The sequence below is a fragment of the Caloenas nicobarica genome, chromosome 14, assembly GCF_036013445.1.
Source record: "Caloenas nicobarica isolate bCalNic1 chromosome 14, bCalNic1.hap1, whole genome shotgun sequence".
NCBI classification, from domain to species: domain Eukaryota; kingdom Metazoa; phylum Chordata; class Aves; order Columbiformes; family Columbidae; genus Caloenas; species Caloenas nicobarica.
In genome coordinates, this window is record NC_088258.1 from 7,822,095 (window position 1) to 7,846,050 (window position 23,956).

Here is a 23,956-nt window from a genome sequence, read left to right on the forward strand (position 1 = left end):
ATGTAAACACTTCTAAAAGGATGAATATGGAAATAAAAGTACCTAATAAAAACACTGACAGGTGCATGACTAGAATCTATTTTAATAGATACATTAAAGGCAGAGAGCTGACATCCCTCCTCTTTCAACCCCTTTCTCAGTTCATGCAGGATATATTCAGAACATGTTTGTGATCTGTTTTCTGACATCTGATAAAGTATTGAAACACGTCCAGGCCGCAGTTAAAGATGACCTGGGGCAGCTTTAGCTTGTGCATCAAGCCAACACATGATTTTAACTATAGAAATGACTATTCTTTGATAAATCAATACATTTCTTTTCTATACAACAGTTAAAAATTACTGGGGAAAAGAGTACCAGAAAATATTATCCTGCTGTATTTGTGAGAGATCACTATTTTTCACTGTTTTCATATTTCTCCTCTAGGAATTTACCTCTGGGCTCTCTTCTCCTTGTCCCCCAAAGCGAAGGTCACAGATATTGTGAGATGCTGTTAAATATTTGTAAGGCTAATTAATACCAGCTAAAACATTAGAAGATAAATGTTGCACAGTTGTCAGCAAAGCAAGAAGTCCAGCCATCACATTTCTTCCATTTAATACCCTGATGTACAGTCACTTGGATTGTAAGCTCTGAACATGCCTTGTGCTCCTGCATCATGAGGGCAAGAAAATCCTCTCTTTAATCTGGATCGGAAAGCAGACTGATGCTGAACAGGAAGGGGCAGCAGGAGGAGACAGATGGACATCGGTTGCTTGCTACTATTAATAGAAAAAATGTAATACATTTCTAGACTACCTATTTCTGGGTACAATTAAAGTACCAGATGTGAATTTTACAAAAATATCCCATGGTACAAAACTGCTACAGGTCCTGATACCAGACAAGATCAGGTGGGATGTATGAGCCAGTCTCATAATTTCTCTGTTTAATGACTGAGTAGATAGATATGGAAAGATAGTGTAAAAATGGACCGGACACTTTTCTGAAATATGAAGTTCTGGATATCTGGATGGTACACTCATTTATTTTGTTCTCTGAAAAGTCTGACATTTATCTTCACTTTTAAAAGCATACTGTATATCAATGCACAAAGTACTGTTTCTGAGGAAAAATTTCACATGTTCTAGAATATTGATAAGATAAATTTAACTTCCACTGGAGTTTGCGTTTATTCTTTGCAGACCTGTCTTTCCTATCCAGTTTCCTTCCTGCCTTACTGGAAAGCGAAGTTAGATCCTCAACCTCAACAGGAGCAGAGTAAGCAGTCCCCAAGGCTGTCCACATCATATGACACAGGAGAGAATGTTTTACTAATCAGGACTATAAGGGAGTAAAATAAGGTTTTTAGCCCCCCCTTAGGCCCATGTATCTACAGATCTTGCTTTAAAAAACAAACAAACCAACCAACAAACCAACCAACCACCATACTTATCAAAAACATTTTCACTGAGATAAAGAGACCACAATGCTTAAAGTTGTGTACCAGCCTAGAATATCAGCCCGTTTTTAAGGGGAAAAAAAATAAAAGAGGAAGAGATTATTTGAAATTTGATTTCTACTTCTCTTGAAGACAGGTGATCACAAGGGAACAAGGTACCGCAGTTTAACGAGTTCCCATTCCTCAACTGAAATGCCGTAACTGGCTGTGCGCATACTCGGAAGCAACGTGTGGTGTCCATAACCACAACACAGTAAGAGCCAGAATACCAGCAAGTGCATGATGGCCAATGCTATGGGGTTAACTGCTCAGGGGACACGTTCCAGGTGACTGTTCAATTCCTTGCTTTTTTGTGAGTGTCATTTGAGTTAGTCAGGCCTCTCCCATAACCCCAGGTGCATTTGGCTGACACACCTGGGAGGCACATCTCACATCTGCTTCAACGTGGGCAGAATGGGACTCTAACAAGGTCCTGGGACTGAAATCTGTGTTATGGGAAGATAAATCAGGTGGTGATGATCCTAAGATCAGCGTAGCAGCCAAGTGATAAGCAAATCTGCCATAATGCAGTACATAATTGCCTCTGGAATATTTCAGCAGATTATACAAAGGCATAAAGGGCTTCTTAAAATTAAAGAAAGGTGCCCTTTTTTTTAAAAAGGTATCTTTAGAGCCTCACACTGATAGGAGTTGGTTAGCTCTGATGTGACAGATTGGGATCACTGGGAGTCAAACATTCTACGTACTGTACAAAACCTGACAACGGCCATAATGCCAGCTTTAACAGGGACAGTTTTCAGACACTGTGGATGGGTAGCTGTTTTCTTATCTTCCAGGATTTAAAGATACCACAAATGTGGCATTTCTTCAGTACTGGGTGCTAGGGATATTTTCTCTACTGGTGAGCCAGAGCCAGGAACCTCTTTCTCTTTTCTGAACACAATTCTGAATATAAGGTGTCAGGCACTGAAATAATAAGCCAACAAAGTATTTCTTCCCATCTGTTAACCTCGTAAGAATCCCACAACCAATCAAATGAATTACATGAAATACTTCCTCGTACATACTGCTGGACAGGGCCACCTATCACATGGTTCACAACACTCAGAAGATCTAGGCCTACACCAGCCTTACGTCAGACTGTCAACAGTCGGATGTATATCCTGCAGTATGTACAGCAGTGCCTAGCAACAATCAGAGTAGTCACAAGTGGAGAAGAGAGCTGCAGTTCTCACAATATGCAGATAAGAAAATTATTCTCATGATATATATTCAACAGCAAATTTATGCATTCATCTGATTTTTTTTTTCATTCTCAAATATCAATGTTAGAACTAAAATGATATAGGAAAAATTAAGCTTGGTTTAAACAAATGTTACCCACATCTACGACAAACAACATTTCTTTAAGGATCAAAGAAACCTTTATACAACATTTCTCTGTAGTACATTCTTCCCCAAAATCCTGATGGTGTGAAAAGAGAGGGGCTGTGAGACATTTTTCCCACAAATGCATTCCAGTGAAAGGGATCAGGATGGCAGATGAAGGTGTTGCTTTTAAGAAATTAACCACTTTGCACTCAGGCATCTCAGAGCCTCTTGATTCTACTATCAGGCTGAGCTGCAGTTCTTTATCTCTAGCATCTCTTTTGCAAGCTCCAGGACACTGAAAATCAGAAAGCAAAGAAAAATATTAAGTCTTTTGATGTACTTCGATTTGCAGTCTTAGAGTCTAAGTAGAACACTTAAGCATTTATTTGCTTAATTTGAATTTATTCCTTAAACCCACCAGTACTCTTATTAAATTTTAGCCTGTCAAAATGGTAAAATCCAATGGAAGTTAATGGGAACATTCTTTTAATTTGAGATTATCAAAGCAGTTGTGGAATAAAATCTTATCAATAGACTGAAACAGGCAAAATACAGATTAATACCAACAATATGTTCCAAATAACAATGCAGTAATGGATTGGTGTTACATGGAATTTTAAATATACTTTCATTAAGGTTAGCTTTACAGTAAAGATAAGATAAAGTTCTTTCCCCTTGATTAGATTCTAAGATAGTCTAACAGAGGTACAAACCACCTTTGTAGTACAGAAAAATCGTTCAGAAATTGTTATCTCTGTATTCAAAGCTGGAAGGGGGTCCCACGGTCCTTCACCCTGTGTTGCTACTGATAAGCCACCAGTGTTACAGCTGAACTATGTTTCTATTATAAAGCTACCTCTTATTGAAAATATAATTTACCTCAAGCTTAACAATTTTGGATTCAGAAAGGCAGGTGCAGCATAAACACAGCACACAACCAGATGCTGAAGCCACTCAGACAGGGAGCACCTGAAAAGCAGAAGGCATCATGTGTTAGTGTCACTACGCAGCTCAGCATAATTTGCCCAGTATAAATTGCAATATGGAGAGGTAAAATGTTAAACCACTGAAGCACATGTACTAATAGGCTTTAATTCCAAACAGGATGGGAACCGCAGGAAAAACTCTTCAAGGGGTCCTACAGTCTGGATAAAGATGCTAACCCACTCCAGTGCTCCCTCCTTTCCCACTAGCAGCTCTGCAAACAAGGTTCTGCTGCAGATAAAGGTTGTCATCTGAAGGTCCAGAGGTGGAGAGCTCTGCCTTAAATTTAGGCAAAGAATACAGGAAAGAAGGAAAAGGAAAAGCTCACTCTTTCAGGCTACGTTTTACACAAGCTAGTGCTTAGCGCCGTGTAATGCTACTGGCAGCATATCGTTGCTAATGCCATCTGACAACCTTCATTATCTCTTGCTGTTGATAAATCCAACAACATCCTTGCAGTTTGTCTTAGTCAGACATGATTTGAGGCATGAGTTAAAAAGCTGTTTAGAGAATTGACTGTAACCCACCTTCAAAATACTGGTCTGATCCTGGTGGATGCTGCAGGACTGCACACCCCACTGGAGTGTGTGTCCTTCTCCAAGGGGGAGGAAGGACTGACCTACTCACCACTCAGAGCCGGGGTTTGCAGCGCCTGGGTAGCACTCGCACCGTGTTGTGTGCCCGGGGTGCTGGGCCTGGCTCCGTCCAGCGCCAGCTGAAGGCTCTGGAGCTGCAATGCATTCAGATGCTCACGCTGTGACCTGGTAACCATGGCGGCATTTTCAGGGCCCAGGTTTGCTATTTGTTCTGGGGACAATGCCTGGGAGGAATAAAAGCCAGAAAAAAATGGGTTTAGGCTGTCAATTATATAAGGCAGGTAAGGAATCAGAAGTCAGCACTGCCTTGGCATTTGGAATGAGGCGAAGTAGCCTTCAACATTGTGTTGCTATAAAAGAGCTCAATAGAGCTTAAAAAAATCCTGTGCATTCATTTACTTCACTGACCACTCAGCTGTCTTTCACCCTTCTCTTTGCTGCTGGGATCTGACAGCTTGAGAAGCTTTCTATGCCAACACTGTATTGGACACCTCTTCAATATATTGCTGGCGTTTAATTTTCCAGCCATTTATTTTCTGATTTGTTCAAAGACTGGTGACATTGTACATCCTCTTGTGTTCTCATTTATTTCCTCTTACATCTGCTCCCAAGCAACCTCACTTGAACCTATGTTTGACCCTTGATTAGAGTTAGCAGCAGAGCAATGAGATGAAAAAACTCATGCTTTAATCTCATTATTCCATTTTCTCTTTTAGACTGAAAATCTTCCAAGCTTGGTCATATTAAAAGTCGTGTTTGAAAACGAAACACGGTAATCATAATCTTACAGTAATTATCTTATATCACATAGCAATTAACCAGTTTGTAAAGCCTGCATGTATTGGGTATGCTGGATTGCTTTGATTCTAGTTAACATTCTGCAGACACAAGAATTTTAGCCCTCCTACACAAGCCTTCTTTGCTGCAACAATTCTGCATTGGGTTTTACTTTAAAGAGACTAAATTCCCGTTCCAAGTAGGTCAGACGATGGAGCAAATAATTCCCAATTTTTCATAGTCTGCTAAATGGTGTGCACTTTTAAACTGAGTAAACCCATGTAAATGCCTACAGGTCCAGAAATTTTGAATTGAGTCTCTTCCTAATCCAACTGAAGTCCGTAATACAATGTAATTTGTCATAAATCAAAATCTGAATAACATACAGTCCTAAAATGAAGCTATAAAAACCCCATGTTAAAACAAAATCTGCTTTGAATCTTTCATATACAGAAAACTCCCCCAAGAAGGTGCCCTGTTCTTTGTTAAGCACATTTGGTAGTGTCATTACTATTCTTAACAACAAAAATGTCTGCTATTTGAAAGAAATTCTACAAGCTGCCATAAGTCTTCAGCTGTTTTTCAAATAAATAGTCTCGCTAAGGACATTTCAAACTTATCTCAACTGCCAGTGGTCCTGTGCAGAACAGTTAGTGTTCAAGGAGTTTTTCTCTGTTATGGAAGCTGACACAGTTAACTATCTGTTTAGCTCATCTGTCCATAAGTAAACCGTTTGCCCGAGCATCTGAAAGAGACCCACCTAGGCAGAATATTAATCTTGTCACTAAGTCAAATAAAGTCTGGGGCAATGATCTCAAGATCCATGTTCTAATTTCTGGTCCACATTCAGGCCTGGTATAATTAGATGTAATTCCTTTCTGATCTCTATCTACTTGTACAATCTGTTTTTTAGAGCTAACTCAGGCGAATGTTGCCAGATTTTAGGATAATAAAAAAGCTCTTACATAGCAGAGAAATTTGTAGCTATGATAGCATCCTTGTGAATGTTAATGAACAGAGAAGAAAAGTCAGATCTGAACAGAATGTTGGAAGAGAGAGAGTCCATTCCCTGCTTCTTGATCCTAGATCTTTGCTTTTTCCTTGAGACACATTCTGAAGAATAAACCTTGTCTAGCACAGTTTATGAGCATCACAAATACAGATGATATAGCTGAAAGTTAATATTTCAGATTCTTGACTGCCTCTCACTTAACACACCATCGAAAAATTCTTGCTGAAACCCAGAACCACACTATAAATCAGTGCTGCAGCTTATTTATACTAGAGTAAAAATTTTATATAATTTGGTTATTTCTTCAGTAATCAAACTCTTACTTGGAAAATTTCAGGAGGTATACGTCTTATTCCTTTTGGCTGGAAATAAGGCATCAAGTTTTTATCGAATGCTTTTAATTCATCCTCATTCAAGCCACCTAAAAAAGATAGCAGTAGAACTCAGTTAATATTCTTTTTATTAGATTTATTTTTAGGCTAACACAAATTTTAAGCATTTATACAAAATATCTAGTACATTGTTTACTCCAATGCATTATGGAGATAGATACTGCTTCTTTTGTCGTTTCGTTTCTTTCATTATATTCCAACATTTCAAATCACCTGACCTTAACCATTGGTATGGAATGTACTCAAGTTACTTTAGCTTGGAAAAGAGACAACGACGAAAATCAATAAAATCATAAGCACTGTTATTAGGGAATGCGTGTTCACAGCCTCTTCTGATGCAAGATGAAGGAGCACAAGCACGCAATGCGAGTTACTTCTTCACCCGTTAGCTGCTTACAGTGTGGAATCATTGCCGCAGGCATCGGAGATGCTAAAATTTATGACCATAAACAGAACCATGTGTGACCTCTGGCTCAGGAAGCCCCTGAGAGCACTGTGGAGCAGAATCACTCCAGGCTAATCTTGCTCTTTTGCTCTTCCCTGGGCAGCCCGTTGCTCCACTGCTGGCAGCAGGATGCGCGCTCAGCCACAGCACTGCTCCAATCCCATACAGACACTCTGGTAGCAGCACATTCACAAATGGTGAGTGGGTCTGAAATCCTGGTTGGTTTGCCCTCCTTGATTTACCTTTTCCAACTTATGGGACCTAAATGACTTCAGGCTGTGCTCCCCAAAGTCCGTTTGAGCAGATTCAGAGAACCTTACGGAGAATACCACAACTTTTCCTTAGTGCTAATGAAACTGCTGGATGTCCATCCCTGCAGGTGACTCCTCTCTGGAAAAAAATGTCTTTTGCCAGTCTAGAAAAACGCACTGCTATGTGAACCTGTCTCTTGATGCTTAATAACAACATTTCAGAACCATTGCCGTCTGGAGTCCAAATTTTGTTACCTGCTATAGTACCAATCTCTTGTAAAATAGAGCTGTTCCAGCTGGTAGCAGGACCAAACACAGATTCTGTTATCTTCTTAAACTGTCTCAGAACAGGGGTGCTACACAACAACAGGCCAATTCTTGCAACAGCAGCACTGCAAAAGGCAACAGGGTTAACGTTGCATGCTGCAATTACATACAATATTAAATATGCCTGGAATATACTTAGTCTGCTGTAAGAAGACTAAACCCATTTTCAAGTTAAAAGATATGCATACAAATTGCATACAAATATTTAATGCTTTGAGAAAGAAAAAGTTTCTCTACACAATACTTAAATGGTGGGATATAAATGGCAGATAAAATCTTAAACAGAATATATTTTAAACAACTAGTGTACGCCTTCCATAACAGTGATTGCCTTTCTAAAAGCATTAAAGTGTCCTTTAGGCTCTTGAAATCTTGAAGGAAAACAAATTGCTTAATAAATTCTATCAATAGAGATACTAATAAATATTTCATTAAGTATTAAATGCAGTACCTGAATTCAGCAGTCCTTATGGACATGATTTCCGAGGAGTTCAGAGCACAGAGAATAGCTCCTAAGCCAACTAAATCAAAGCTTTTTAGTGTACTGATCGTCTGGCCAGAGTCTTCTAGAAAACCTTGCAAAATAGATCTTGCCTACAAAAGCAGTAAAATATTATACGTGAACAGTGCAAATATAATTGAAGGTTTTGTTACTAGAAGCTCAAAATCTTAGCAGAAACTATGGACCATATATAAACCTGAGCCTTCCCAATGTAATTAATTGGAGTTTTGCCACGGCTTTCAGGTGGAGCACTGTCACCACCTATATGTGACACTTAAACAGGGCGCTGCTACACAACCACTTCCCAAGCGCAATGTGAAAGTACTCTGTTCCTCTTCTGCCGGGTCATGAGGAAACACTTCACCAGAAGAAACAGGTGTTGAAGTGCCTAACATTTAAATTGCTAGAAGAAAATGTAAATTACTCGAGGGGATCAATATGAAATTTTTAGTTTTTCTAATACTCAGGTTGTCTTGTTTAATTCAAGTGTCATATATAGGTGGTGACCTGTGTTTGGGATTAATTTTCAGATATGAGTAGGATATTGGTACCAAAATGCCTTTGCAAGCCTAAGTTATTTAGGATGGTGCTCATCCTAAACTAACCGCTTAAAAATTGTATGTCTAACTTAGGCCTGACACCAAGGCATCCTTCAAAGACAGTGACAGAAACAAGCATCCTTCAGGACTTCCTAATCTATCCACAATGCTGAGCCTCAAATGACTAGCTCAGACTGGCTGCTTAAATTTTAGAAAACTGAAGTCAGGCAGAATGAATCTCTTTGAACCAGCTATTCTTACAGCAGGAAACCTCAAAAGGCAACTGCTATTGTACAAAACCCTCCCAAGTGCTTCCTACTGATGGTGCTTTTCAGAACAAGAACCTATTAAACAGATTTGTGGTATTTTGCCAAAGCTGGCTGCAACCATGCCAGCATCTGTGCGGTGGAAGAGCCCTGATGGGATGGGTCACGCAGTCAGAAGTACGCTGCCAATTGCATATACAAATACAAGCTTTTAACTCTTATTATGAAAGTCCTGCTGACAGAACTAGAAGTTATTCAAGGAAAACAAGATGAGAGGAGCCTGTCTGCTAATAACTGAGGCCTCTAGGGCAATGGATGCTGGGGCTGGGGCGCACAGTGCCTCTTGAGTGATTACTCCTGGTTAGGAAGGGCTGATAGAAGAGATATTAGCGTCTGTTCTGGGGCCGGTGTGAGAGGAGGGGCTGACCTCTTTCTACTACTTAGTGAGCAAGTGCTAAACAATACTCTCATCACTACCACAACTAATATTGATTGATGGTCTCTTGGCCACCTCCGCAGGGAAGCCAGCGGCCAGGCAGACACCAGTGCTGACCTACCTGCCACTTTCACTGGGGTCCCAGCCACAGAACGGCAGCAGGGAGCAGTGAGAATTGCTGCATCTGTTTCTTAGGTGATTCCGGGATTTCAGTCCCAAAGGATGTGAATCCAGAGCCTTTCACCAGGAGTACCTTCAGTAACATACTTACCTGGGTAAGAGTCCATTCTGTTTGCTGACTAAGTACAGAAATGGTGTCAATAGAATGCAAATCCAGCTCTTCAATTTCATGTTCAGTGAGTGCCAGAGCAATGCGGCCCAGAGAAACAATATGATAACTCTTCCAGTCTGGCAGCGATCCCCAGACCTTCAGAAGAGATTCATTAATGTACAGTGTCTGTTAGATCATTATGAATCTTCCTCTATACACACCATTCTCAAACCCCTTGATTTTAAATGTTCCAGTACCTGCAGTGTGCCTTCCTGCACACAAAAGGCAGAGCTTAGGTATTGTTCTGCTTAGGTTTTCAAGGTTCTACACCAGTAACGGTTAGTTTTTCTAAAATTGCTGTAACTTCTACAGCTTGAGTTTGTTGCTAAGTCAGTGCAGGGACTGCTGGAAGTGTTGCTGTAGGAGCAAGTACCACTAAAACCAATAAAAATGCGAGTCTGTGCTGAGATCCGCACTATTACGCTGCTACCATGAAAGCAGCACCTGGACTACCCAGGCTCCTACACCAATTGCAAACGCTCCAGCGGAGTGGCTTGAAATTGCTTTTGCAACCAGTCATCCTGGTTCAGTCATGGACAAGTAAAGCAGAAATCAAAGTAGAGAACTGAGTAATACAGACAAGTAGCCAATTCCTAAAGTTCTGATTTCTAGTTTTATGTGCATACAATATTAAAAATAAAAAAATAATTTTAATGTCTTTGTTCAGATACAGTTAAATCAACCAAGCTCTGTAAAAACAAAGAAATAAGCAGAGGCTCTTCTGTACCAGTACCGATGTATTTCAACTGACAAGCTTCACTGCTTTTAACTTTATCTGTGATGTGTTACAGTGATTCTAAAGCTGTCACAGACCAACCCTAAGAAAATTTTGATTTCAGAAAAAGGTCTGCCTGAATAAGGAGTAATGAAAGTCCATCAAGAGCTGAATTTGCAGAGGCTCTGCAAATCAGTTTAGGGGAACTGTCAATTACATTTAGTTAGAAACAATAGAAGACAGTAGTCAGTGGTCAGTATCTCTCAGGACGTGGCCAATTGTCTTTACAGAAAAAAGACATTGGGTTTTGGCTGGAGGAAGTGCCTTGAACAAGACAGGCATATATTTAAAAAAAAAAATATGCTTCCTTGAACAGTTTCATGTACTCCAGCAACTTTGCTTTATGTCAGTCAATACATTACAGTTTTCTAGTACATGCTGCTAACTCTAGAAAAAAAAACCTAAAAGCCCAGTCCGGGGCTAAGTTGATCATTCATGCTGTCTGATTCATGGAAATATTTATTCAATTTTCAGGATAGCTGCAATTTTAACTTTTTTTTTTTTTTTTAATTAGAAAGATCAAAGCTGGCAATGACTTGCTGAAGGAATATCTCTGCAGTTGCCTACTAAATAGTCTTTGCACCTTCAGGTACATCTGAAGCTGTACCATCTGCATCAAATGAAGAAAAAGGCCAGATCTCTGCAATAAGATACTCCTTACACAGAGTTGCAGACTATCTGCTGTTCATACCACCACACGTATCCAATACAGAGCAGCCTCAGGACTGCCGAGCTGCTTTTCCCAACCATGACCCTCGGTTTAAGGATTTGTTTAAGAGAAGCTTTGCTGGACCTGTACCTCCTGACTGAGATTCCACTGGATCTTTTATGTTGGTTTTACAATGTCATAAACAAACAGAAAAAGGGTCTAAGCTTGGGAAATTTCTATCTTTTCAAAAGAAAATAGATAGTGAAAAGCATTAGCTCAATTTTAAAGCTCTTAATTCTTCACTTTAAGAGCTACATGAAACACATGCAGTTAAAAATATCATGTGTCTATTTTCTGATCTAGGTCATAAACTACAGAATTTGAAGGACTTCATAAATAGTATTATCTGACAGTGCTGGATGAAATCTCTGACATAACAATATAAATAACACAACACATAAAACTGAAATCTCCTTTGTTCTCATTCCCCTAGAGACCACAGATCCATGCATCTGTTACTACCGCAGAGCTTGGAGACCTCCCACTTCCAAGTGAGTTAAGCTTCTTACTTTCATTAAGACACAATCTGATAACTAGACTTTTTGAATTAGTTTGGGACCATGACTAGTACACAGTTTCTTTTAGGGGAAATCAATCAATTAGGATAAATTAAAGCTGGCTTAATCAAACCTTTAATCAAAGATGCCCTTTAGTTAATAACATAACAGCATCTTATGCACATAATTTCTAAGTGCTTTGCCTGTACTGTCTGATTTCTCCTGCTTCACGTTCAAATTAATATCTAGGAAGTCTGGCTTTGTCTAGCAGCAATCTGTCTTACAAACACTCACACTGACAGAATATACTTTCATTCAGTGCACTACAGATCTGTATATCTTTGAACTGAATATAGCTGGGATTTGAGTGTATTAACCTTGTTGGCAATTTCTTGACAACAGATATCATGTATCATTAAGTTGCACTGACGTAAAATATTTAGTTCCCACTATTTCAGATGAGCACTGTTTATATTTTCTTCTAGGATCACACTTTTTTTCCCTTTTCCTACCCACGTCTGTGTGCTGGCAGAGGGAAGCTGTCTTGGGAAGAATGCATCTGATGCAGTGGGATGTCGTCCTACTGCAATAAGGCAGCAGAGACAGAATTGCACAGAATTGCTCACCATCTGCTTTTGAAAATCTGGTTAGTGCCACTTCTCTTTGAGCACCTGCAGTTCAGGAGTTTTAGAAGCTGAGCTTCACTGCTAAAAACTGCACTGTTGGCTTATCTACCCAAAAGTCACGGTCATCTCCACTACTTTGGCTGTAGCTGCTGGTTTAAGGAGATGCTGCTCAGGCACACCTTGTCCCCTGATTCCGCTTTCCTCCGGAGGTCAGTCCTCACATCCCCAAGCATCTCCACTTGTACTACTTGTATTACTCGTGCAGCCAACTGCACTTGTAGATGCTTGCTAACCTCATTCTGTCAGAATGACCTGACGGAACCTAAAGAGGACTTTTAAAACATTGGATCATTTTGGCAGAACAGGATTACAGAGTAGCTAGCCATGCAGAGATGGAAGCAGAAAGCAGATAACCTCCAGCAGACGCTGGTGACAAGAAGCTGAAGACAGGCTGGGGACGGTAACCTCTTCACCTCTGGGTTTTCTGCGACCAAAACAGCTTGTCTGATTGCACCATAAGGTTTTTCCTTGCTGAAAGAAAGTAAGTTTGGGACACTACCTGTTCCCAAGCAGTGCAGGAAACCACAAAGCAGCAAGAGGAGGTCACCCCCACAGAGGAGTGCAACACCAGCAACAGGGATGGAGTGAGGTCCGACTTCTGTCCCAGCCCACGGCTGGCCGAGGCAGCACTGCCGGGAGCCCAGACACCGCGCTGGTGCTCTGCCCCATCACAGCGTGCTGAACTGCACCCAGCACAGTGTGCTGAACTGCACCCAGCACAGAGCTCTGCCTGGAGGACTCTGGCACAGACCCTGTGCTGCAGCGCCAGCGGGGAGAAGTTTTAGTCCCAGCCTCCCACACCACTGCTGCAGCCCGGGCATCACATAGGGGCTGAGCCCAGGGCAGAGACCTCTCTGAGGAGCTCAAGAGGAGCTGCATTGCTGCGCTCTGAAAGACAGAGGTGACAGTGGTGCTGCAGGAGTGGTGACAAGAGCTGAGACTGCAGCCTGGTTCCTGCCCATGAATTTACAGCCCAGCAAAGACAGACATCTCTCTGCTGTGTTTCCAGAACTTGCACTCACCAATAGCGTCCTAGTAAAGACAGACTAAATGCATGTGAGTTTTTTCACTCCCTAAAATTTCCCATGGATGGGTTTGTCCCTGGCTGTGACAAGAAGGTGGGAGAATGAGCTTTATTCAGCTAGTAAGTCTCTTTCAGTCAGCCTGGTTTTTACACCACTGTAAACTATATTTAACATTGATCTAGACAGTTTAATACTCTGAGCTTAATTCTCAGCAGGCCAATCAACAGCCTATAGTACTACTTGCTGATTTTTCATTTATGAAACAAAAGTGAGGAGCAAGTAACTGAAAAGCAATTCAAAAGTCAAAGCACTTAAGTTTTTCAGCTGCCAATAGCTCAGAACAACTTGACTCTAAAGCAAGGGCAATAGTCTTTTATCACCATCTCACATTATTTTTCCAATAAACAATAGATATTCTTGCAGCAGTAATGACACTGTCATAGCACAGTTATTTTAGAACTGCATAGTTCAATAACAGCAAATCAAATTATGGATTTAATTTTTCTTTTCAGACAGGATAGTTACCTGCTTGGCTTTTTCCTTCAAGGCAATAAGCTGGGAGCTGTTAAAACCTGAGACAGTCCCAAGAAGTTCCACGTTTTTGTCAAAAGTCCCTGCATCCATGCATTTCAGTTCCTGAACTGACCAAAAGACATTTGCTTCTGCTAATTTAATAATTTCATTTGAAGAAGGAGCTCTGGTTCCCAGGCAATCTGGAAAAAAAGTCAAATAGCAAGAGTTTTCTTCATGGGGACTGAAAAAAAAATAAAAGCAATACAGAGGTTTAAGAGGGTGACAGATTATGAATTAACTGCAGCAGATGAGATACTGATAAATTAATTATCTTGCAATGAAATAATTTATTTAAATATTTACATTGTTAACATTGTGAATATAAAACTAGAACTTGCCTAACTTGCAAGAAATTTGTTATATTCTTTGTCCTGCACAGGCAGTGCATGCTGGAAAAGAAAATAGGAGCAGACATATTTCAGAACAGTTACAATATTGCATGCCACAATAAAACTAAAATCTGGATGTGTGCAATAAAAGTAACCAATATCTTACAAGTTTCTTTCAAATCTAATTCCCTAAAGGCATCAAAATCCAGACAAGGGTTTATCCTGAGGTAAAACCACCATTCACTGGGAGTGAATAAACTTCTCATTCAAACAGCACGTATGTGAATACAGTTCGAAAGGAATGTAACAGACATGAGAGGTCACAGAATCACAGAATGTCAGGGATTGGAAGGGACCTCAAAACCTCATCCAGTCCAATCCCCCTGCTGGAGCAGGAACACCCAGATGAGGTTACACAGGAAGGTGTCCAGGCGGGTTTGAATGTCTGCAGAGGAGACTCCACAACCTCCCTGGGCAGCCTGGGCCAGTGTCTGTTACCCTCACTGTGAAGAAGTTTCTTCTCATATTTAAGTGGAACCTCCTGTGTTCCAGTTTGTACCCATTGCCCCTTGTCTTACCATTGGTTGTCACCGAGAAGAGCCTGGCTCCATCCTCCTGACACTCACCCTTTACGTATTTATACACGTTAATGAAGTCACCCCTCAGTCTCCTCTTCTCCAAGCTAAAGAGCCCCAACTCCCTCAGCCTTTCCTCATAAGGGAGATGCTCCACTCCCTTAATCATCTTCGTTGCTCTGCGCTGGGCTCTCTCCAGCAGTTCTCTGTCCTTATTGAACTGAGGGGCCCAGAACTGGACACAATATTCCAGATGAGGTCTCACCAGGGCAGAGTAGAGGGGAAGGAGAACCTCTCTCCACCTACTAACCACCCTGCTTCTAATACACCCCAGGATGCCATTGGCCTTCCTGGCCACAAGGGCACAGTGCTGGCTCATGGCCATCCTGCTGTCCACCAGGACACCCAGGTCCCTTTCCCCTACGCTGCTCTCTAACAGGTCATTCCTCAACTTATACTGGAACCTGGGGTTGTTCCTACCCAGATGCAAGACTCTACACTTGCTCTTGTTATATTTCATTAAATCCTTCCCCGTGCAACTCTCCAGCCTGTCCAGATCTCGTTGGATGGCAGCACAGCCTCTGGCGTGTCAGCCTCTCCTCCCAGCTTGGTGTCATCGGCAAACCTGCTGGCAGTGCACTCTAGTCCCTCATCCGAGTCATTGATGAATATATTGAATAGTACTGGTCTCAGAACTGACCCTTGAGGCACTCCACTAGATACAGGCCTTGAACTAGACTCTGCCCCATTGACCACGACTCTCTGGCTTCTTTCATTCAGCCAGTTTGCAGTCCACCTCACTACTCGATCATCCAGTCCACACTTCCTCAGTTTAGCTGCGAGGAGGCTGTGGGAGACGGTGTCAAATGCTTTACTGAAGTCAAGACAGGTCCTTTTACTCTGAAATACCCTGACAAAGACGTATGTCTTGTAAGACTTGCCTGACATTTAAACAAGGTGAAGACAGAAGCTGGATGTGTCAGAGAAGCACAGTGCTTGTTCTTTACGTCAATCATGTTGTTAAAATGTCAGGATGTAGAGATGGCTGTTCACTTAACAACAGAACTGTTTGGACAGACAAACTCCATTTAAAAAAATCTTATTTACGGTCAGGTTCTGGCCCTACCATGATCAAATGAGACAGTTTCCATTGTGTGTTTTAACAAATCCTGGTCTTTGTTGGCATAAGCTGCCTCTAATATTGGTGGAAAGCAGAAATTAGAATCCTAATGCGGTTGCTTACTGCTCTCTCTCCTGTCACTAATTTAGGAAAACCTTATTTAATAATTATCTATACCAAATAATCCTTACATGTCTTCAGATACAGTCATTACCAATAAAAAGCAAGAATTTCACAGATGCTGTGCCTGAGCTAAGCTCCCCCAGATAAATAAATTAAAATGAGGATCTACAAAGTAGATTTGTACTTTGAAAGGAGGCAGAGGAGGGATTTATTTGCATCAAAGGAAGCTGCAGTAGTGGGTAGAACACTGAAAAGATTGAATCTGTTGAGCAAACGAAAATGTTGTTCAGCTTCCACTGTACCAGCTGATGTTCTGCTCTCCCTTTACATCGCCCTCTTGTGAAGCTGCATTGTTTCCCTTTCCCCTGCTGCAAAAGGTCAGCTTTTATCATGTAAATGCTACCCATCCAGACACAATGCAGTTCCCTTCCCCAAGTCATGAAAACCTAATATTTTGTGGTTTGGGAGAAAACATTTATTTTATTATTTGTAACACACCAGATACATTGGCTCAATTACAGAGGAAAATACTAATTAGACTCCTGGCTTTGCTTCCTGTATCTGATGCTACTTCACTCTTTCTTTTGCTACATAATCACATTTAGTTTGATGAAGAACATATTATATATATATCATAACATCTCAGTACTTGAGGAAAACAACTTGAATTCTTTTTCCAGCACTGCCACTGCTTTCTGGTAGCATCTCAGACACATGATTCCTGAGTTTTGCATCACATATTCCCTCTTGCCTAAAGCATCACCTTTGTTTCTATTTTGATGTAGACTTAGATGCTACAACTATGTCACTGGTAATTGTTACTGTTATTAATATTAGCTCATGGCTGGACTGTGGGAAATGTAAAATAGCAGGATGGTAGCATGAAGAGCATCAGTGTTATTCTAGAGTTATTTCCATAATACCCAATTTTCTAGTGATTTACAAACCAGCCATAAAACTTTTTTTTTTTTTTCATGAGTTGCGTGGAGTTGATAAGATTATGTTTGGTAACATAACTTCAATACCACACTTGGACTGCAGAAGTATTACTTGGACTAGCACAAACAATCCTTCAGTTTTTCATTTCCCAGACTCCCCCCTAGTTAAGCTCTTGTACCCCAAATGAAACACCGAAAGCCTCCAACAGCCTTGGATCCAAGGTATCCTTTGACAGAGACCATTAGCTTCACTGGCAGGTTTATATCAGTTTTGCAGTGCAGATGAGACAGCTCTGCAACTGCACTGGACATGAGTTAGTCTAATTAGAGAAGTCTTTGGGATTCATATTGTTGGGATCCAGAGGCCTAAAAAAGCACATGTAAGGACACGAGCATACTGAAATACCTGATGCTGAACATCTAGTCCTGCGGCCTGCGTCTAAAGAAATATGATTTATGATCTGATGATTTACTTGTTTGAGGAACAGTGGATTTCATGCATACAGATGGACTAATACTGTGCTATTCCATTAGCTCAATTCTGCTTTTTTAGAGCATGATAATCATGTAATGACTCCTCTGATCAACAGAGGTCATTTTTTTCAGGCTATGCAAAAATACAACTCTGTAGAACACCCTCTGTCTCTCTCTGTATATGAATACAGCATTATCAGCAGCAAATTCACTCCCAGAGACACACAGTCATCATTCAGAGTTGCTGTTACACAAGCAGATGGATTTCCATGGTGGCTCAGGGCTTGCTGAGAGCTTGGACCTGTATTCTGTAAGGCAGAGAACCAATGGGGAGATTTTCAAAGACGTAAAGGCAGACAGTACCAAACTCCTTGAAATTGTTGGAGTCTGAATTCCCGATAGTGCTCTCAAAAGCCACCCCACAGCAGGGCAGTTTTCGGTGGCACAGGATGGCATACCTTCAAAATGCTACCTGGGCAAATTTCAAGTAAGAGGAAGCATACAGTTATTGTAATAATAGAATATAGTCAAAGTATGTACCTTACACAAAGAAGATGATCCATTTGCCACCAGATATTCTAATAGATTAGTTTGGTTGCTAACTGAAATACCTCTTAGATTATAACGAACTTGGTCCATTTGGATAAACAAAATACACTGCCACTAATGTCCGATTTAAGAGCAGCCAAGTCTGCATATGCTCACGTTTGGCAAAGGATTATCTACCTTTTGGCACAACACTAACTTGTCACCTTCACAGCTCTTTGATTCAACGATTTTCACTTAGATTACAAAGGAAAGTAAGAATCAACAAAAAAAGTAAAAATAAACAAAACCTGCTAATTCAAATAATTCATTTTTTTCCCTTTGTGCACTCAGGAGCATTCCAGGAGATGCTTAACTACATAATCCTGTAACGAAATTAAGCAATCAGTCAATGCATGAGACAAATACAGGCAACAGAACGAAGACACTACTGTTTTTGCTAGAAGTCTGAACCTCTTTAAGTTACATCATGGCCCAAAATGACACCATTGTAAATCTGGCGTTTTGCAGAGATACCAGGTGAAATACTGACCAGGTGTGGTGAGAGATGATTCCATGTTGGCAGTCACATTGGAGACAGATTCAAATACAGCTGACAGAAGCTCTTCAGCTGAAGAAATCCATCCAATTGTCTTTCCTATTTGTAAAATGATATCTGGGAACTTCAAGAAAGAAAGAATGAATGAATAAGATTTCTTTTGCCCTTTTGAAACAAAGGAATTTGCAGAGAAAGACTTGTGCAGACCTCAGCAGAGTAGGGGTTAATAACAGCTCAGCCTCCTTCCTATTTGTGCAAATGTTTCAGAAGAGGAGAGTAAATTGGCTGGTACCGAAAGGTTAACAGCCTATGTTTAAAGGGAATGAAAATTCTAAACAAAGCAAATTCTGAGTGATTCTCTCGTATGCCCTCTCAGCTTCTGGCGACACCCGAGTACTGCCTGATTGGAGCCTGTGTCCAGACCCTCCTGTAGCGATGAGTTCCACCATTTTATTATGTGCGGTGAGGAAAGTAATTAATTTTGTTTGTCTTAAATTTGCCAGATAAGAATTGAGGATAGGGACCCAATTAATTTATGAGAAATAACTTCAACCTGTTCACCTATTTTAGGCTTTTTGGACCTCTCTCCTCCACCCTGCTAGTCACATTCCTTTCAGCTGGAGTCCTATTAGTCCTATTCTATTTGGTCAATTATAAGCATTATCTCCTGAGGAAAAGTTGCTGACTGTGCTCACATATTTCTGCTGAAGAATGAACTCCTCGTTCCAGTATATTTTACTATACATAAAAATGGTAAGATTATAAGAACTAAAGAGGGCAAAGAAACTACAAAGTGCAACGCTGAGGCTATCAGTTGTTATGTGTGCTACGCTGGCCCTAGGGCAAAGGGCCACATGAGTAAATGCTAACTTGATCAGTATGATCCCATTATTAACAGGATAAGAAACACAGCTTTCATGGTTGGAAGGCAGGGGAATGGAGGAAACAACACCGCAAGGTGTAAAGTACTAAAAATATTTGAGTCTGTGTCACTGTAAATGTACCATTTCTCTTCCCTACATGACAACGTACAACTGTCATTGTATGCATGCAAATAATTTACATTAATATTAATAATTAATAATTTACAATACCATTACTTTCAAGAAGTCATCTCAGAAATTCTGGTGGAGTCGAGAATGTGTGAAACATTAACACATGATTCTGTGTCAAGAGAATTATTTACCTAGTTTAGCATTTGGATTACATAATTTAGACTACATTACAACATTCATGAATCCAAATTCTAACATTATCTTTTGCAAATTTATAAATTCTAATAAAAACATACCTTTTCAGCAAGGACATTTAATTCCCCTTTTGACAGCAGAGCTACAAATGGTCCAACATCTAAAGTTGTTTCAGCTGTCCAGTTCTTTGGGGTGCTGAAGAAACATTTTGGAAAATTTAACTGATGAAGAATGCTTGCAGTCAAAATTATACTAAAACTTCAGAGTTTTTCTTACACTATATCATACAGGAAACACAGAGACTCCTATGCCAATGTGATGGTTCACGCTTATTAATATCAGTCTGCATTTTCTCATTTCTCTGTGATACACAGGGCATTAGTGGAATTCTCATTATATTCAGAGAAAGTTTCCAAATATTGTGGTAATGGAGCTCTCTCCCTCAACAGCCTTAGTATGGTTAGCATCGCAGTGTTCAAGCAAGGAGAAGTAACATTTTTTTAAAAAGACAATTTACCATTTTCTGTCAGGTTCATACTGCAATATTAGTCTGCAAAATGGTATCAAAACAGAAGTGTAAACCTCATAACCAAAATTGAAACCACCCTTTTTCCAAGAATCTTATCCTAAGGACCAATGTGGCTAATACTGCAAGCAAGAAATACTTGCCAGTACTTGCTTCTAAATTAAAAAAACCCCTCATTTATTCCAATATTTAACTATTTGCAGGTGTATAGGGGCTGTTTTTCATTGGTGTTAGGCAACTGTAACTTTCCTTGAGTCGGCAGGAGCCGTGGGTGCTCAACATTTCCGAAAAACAGGCCTGTGCACACTTTGGAGAAGTGGACAGTTTCTGAACAGACATTCTGAAAAGACCAAGTTCACTGAACAACTCCGGAAAGTAACTCAGTGTGGCACCAGTCTGCTGCTAATGCTGCCTTTTTAAAACCAAGGGACAGAAACATGAAACATAGGTGATCAAACACAACATTTAAATTTGTACCATATTAGCTCTGTATTTTTATTGAGAGGTACTGGGTGTTTCAAAATATACATAGCTTAGCACTACGCAGTTTGATATAAATCTGACAAACGTTAGCCAACCTAGTTGGCAGTTGACTTAAGAAAGCACTTGGATAAATAATTTTCAGCCTGAAAGAGCCTGAAGAAGATGGTAGTAACAAACCTGTTACTAGTGCATGTGCTCACAGAAAACTGTATTTGGTTTGTTGCTCCACTATGAGGATGTTTGACAAGTATTTTCTAAATAAAATAAAGTAAAATAAAATATTATTCAGCACAGCGTGTCACGCTCGATAAAATGGATTTGTATCAAAATTAACGGAGGGATGGGATCTGGTGGAAAATATGGCTGTTCCATTACCAGAAAAACGCAGACTAGGAGGAAGCTGAATGAGCAACTAAAATGATTAGGTGGATGGAATGACAGACTTTGGGGCTGAAGGGATAGCTGGAAACCATGTGTTCAGTCTGTCTTTTCAAGTATAAGATACGTCTAAGAGACAATGCAAGAGAGGAACAGCATATTCTTGCCAGATAGCAGACAGCTTTGGTTTTTTGCATGACCGATACAGCAGTGTTATTCAAATCAGCCTCCTGATCTGAGTCATTAATGACATCTAACACGCTGTCCACTTTGTTGCTTCAGCTGGTTGAACCTTACATCCCTCTGCTTCTCCTCTAGCTCTCTCCCACTGCCACAGGTGCTTGCAGACTTCTTTTTTTCTCTTCTCACACCAGCACACTATCTCACTTCCATTTTCCCATTCTTTGCATTCTTGTGCCACTCTTTGCCTGTAACGCCCTTTCTCTTGCCATGCCAGAGAGTCTGTTTGCCTGCCCCTCCCCAAACATTACATTTTCTCTCCTTTTTCTCCAGGACTTAAGTCATGCAGGGTGTCCCTGGGGTTGTATTTTGTTCCACAGTTATCAGGTTACACACAAGAACAGAAATGTCATTCTAGTGGATGGAGACCCCAAGCTTGGCCAGTGACAGAAGTTGCTTTGTGTTGTTTTCATTGCAGCTCTACCTGGGCACAGAGAGCGGTTGGTATTTGCATGGCTTAACCATCAGCATAAGCAAGGTGGTATATCTAATACCTTACCCATATAACTCGAGGACTTTATATTTAATTTCAGTCTTCTGCTCATGGCTGAGCTGTCGGCAGAGTTTGAATTGATGAAGGGCTGTTGCCATTGCCTTCAGGGACATGCTGCCATGTAGAAAGGCTGGAGGTAAGAGGCAGATTAGATTTCCAAGTAGGTCAACATCATATTCATCAGCAACGGAGCCGTTCTGAAACAAGAAGCATTTACCTTGTTGGCAGAGCTAACCTTGGCTCTTGCCCTGTATCACTCAACTGCATCACAACACATTTAAGCTCTGTGACCCTGCAGGGAACAAAGACACGACAGTTTGCACTGGCAACTTAATCTACAATTTCTGCTGAGACTGCTTTATACTTTTTGCTCCTACCAACGCACTGGGTGATATTTAATAAGCACTTGTCAGAGCTTTCAATGTATTCTTTATTCCATAATGAAGCACACATAAAAATAATTTAAACTAAATCTCCTGCCACAATCTCCATATCCAGGTGACCACCCAACACCCACAGAGGTGGTGCAGTTCTGCCTGGCAGAAGGGCCCTCACATGGCCCCTCATGGCAAAAGGGCCACAAGCTCTTGCTGTCACAACCCTCTGGTGGGCTTCTCAGCAGCTGCCAAAACACTAGGAATTATAGGGCTGGTTAGTATGTATAAAGACATGAATATTCACAGCTAGAACTAAGAACTATTTTCCCCTAAAAGCTGATGACTGCTGCAGTTCCCAGAGAGCAGAAGTCACAAAATCCTGGTACCACCACTTCTCCCATGGAGCTTCCAGTGCCATGTGTGGCTCTACAGGACCAGCAATGCTCAGAGCAAGGGAGAACAGCTCTAAGTGCAAACGGGTCAGCTCCAGGCTGTCCTGGACAGTTCACTGTGGTCAGCAATGACACTTCTATGACTTCTTCAGAACACTTTGTCACATGCACGCAGTCAAGGAAAATCGTTAAGGAAGCTATAAAAAGGTTTCCTTAGGCAAGTAACAATAAAATAGAAAATACACAAAAAACCCCATAAGAATACAGATGGGTAAGTCAAGAACTAATGTAGATGGTGACTGACATTACTGTGTGAAATGAAGTACAGTAATATGCACAAACAGAACCCCAGAATGGCTGAGTTTGGAAGGGACCTCTGGAGGTCATCCAGTCTTCCCCCTGCTCAAAGCAGGTCAGCTAGAGCAGCTGGCTTGGGGCCTTGGCACCGAGAGCTTCTCTGAGCCAGGTGACAGCCTAAGCTGCTCTTGTGATGATGAAGAAATCAGAAACTGTGCTGTTGCCTTCTGGGCTCCCAGAGCCCATCAGCTGTGGGTTCACTGCACAAATGCACAGCACGAGAGCCTGTGTCTCAGCTTGCTGTCTGTATGGAAGAGACCACGAGCGTGTGCATGGGGACCGGAGAGCATAGTAGGCAAGATAACTTTATGATGCACCACATGACAATAAAGGGAAAGAAAACTGATCAACCACTCTCACTTAGTTTGGAATTGTCAGTGGCTAATTACAGATTACTTTTTTTACAGCTCCCCCTCCACTGCTCACCTCTCCTAGCCGTACCTACCAAGCACTCCTGCACTTTTTGCAGGACAGCGTTCTTTTTGTGAAGGCTTGGATTCAAAAGGTCCATGTCAGTCTTCCCCAGGCTTTCAACGAAAGGGACACACGAAGGGCCTGAAACATACTCCAGGTACTCAACCCTGCAGAAAGAATTCAAATGCTCTCAGAATTTAAACCTGGCCTTCATACACCCATAACCACACCTATAAAGTCTGTGATGACAGAAAAATTTAGAGACAAGCTTGGACTTGAAAAATTATAAACCTGCCAGGCCAGAAAAGTTGCAATTAACCCACACCTTACTTGAACCTACATCTTTTCTTCCAGTTCATCAGTACTTGAACCTCACTTCAAAAAATGGCTAAGGGTTATAACTCGCTGCAAGTGGATGAAAGTTCTCTGAGATGCTTTTTAACACCATATGAAACAAGACTGTCTACACTTCAGAAACTTTTCCACTTTCTCCCTTTTATCAGGAATAATTCTCTGATGAATGAAGAT

The 23,956-nt window shown here is 40.9% G+C and overlaps 1 protein-coding gene across 1 annotated transcript in view; it reads right to left on the minus strand.

The window, feature by feature from the left end:
- Window positions 1-3,713: 3,713 nt before the first annotated feature.
- The window catches only part of OTOA (otoancorin), a 36,050-nt gene continuing 15,807 nt past the window's right edge, over window positions 3,714-23,956 (minus strand). Inside the window, exons 18-28 of the mRNA XM_065644973.1 lie at window positions 23,460-23,595; window positions 21,895-22,085; window positions 19,870-19,963; window positions 18,573-18,702; window positions 13,888-14,075; window positions 9,611-9,766; window positions 8,048-8,190; window positions 7,525-7,661; window positions 6,505-6,602; window positions 4,424-4,616; window positions 3,714-3,781 (exon numbers count right to left, since the gene is read on the minus strand). Coding sequence (XP_065501045.1) covers window positions 3,714-3,781; window positions 4,424-4,616; window positions 6,505-6,602; window positions 7,525-7,661; window positions 8,048-8,190; window positions 9,611-9,766; window positions 13,888-14,075; window positions 18,573-18,702; window positions 19,870-19,963; window positions 21,895-22,085; window positions 23,460-23,595 — 1,534 coding nt within the window. The remainder of the gene's footprint in view (window positions 3,782-4,423; window positions 4,617-6,504; window positions 6,603-7,524; window positions 7,662-8,047; window positions 8,191-9,610; window positions 9,767-13,887; window positions 14,076-18,572; window positions 18,703-19,869; window positions 19,964-21,894; window positions 22,086-23,459; window positions 23,596-23,956) is intronic.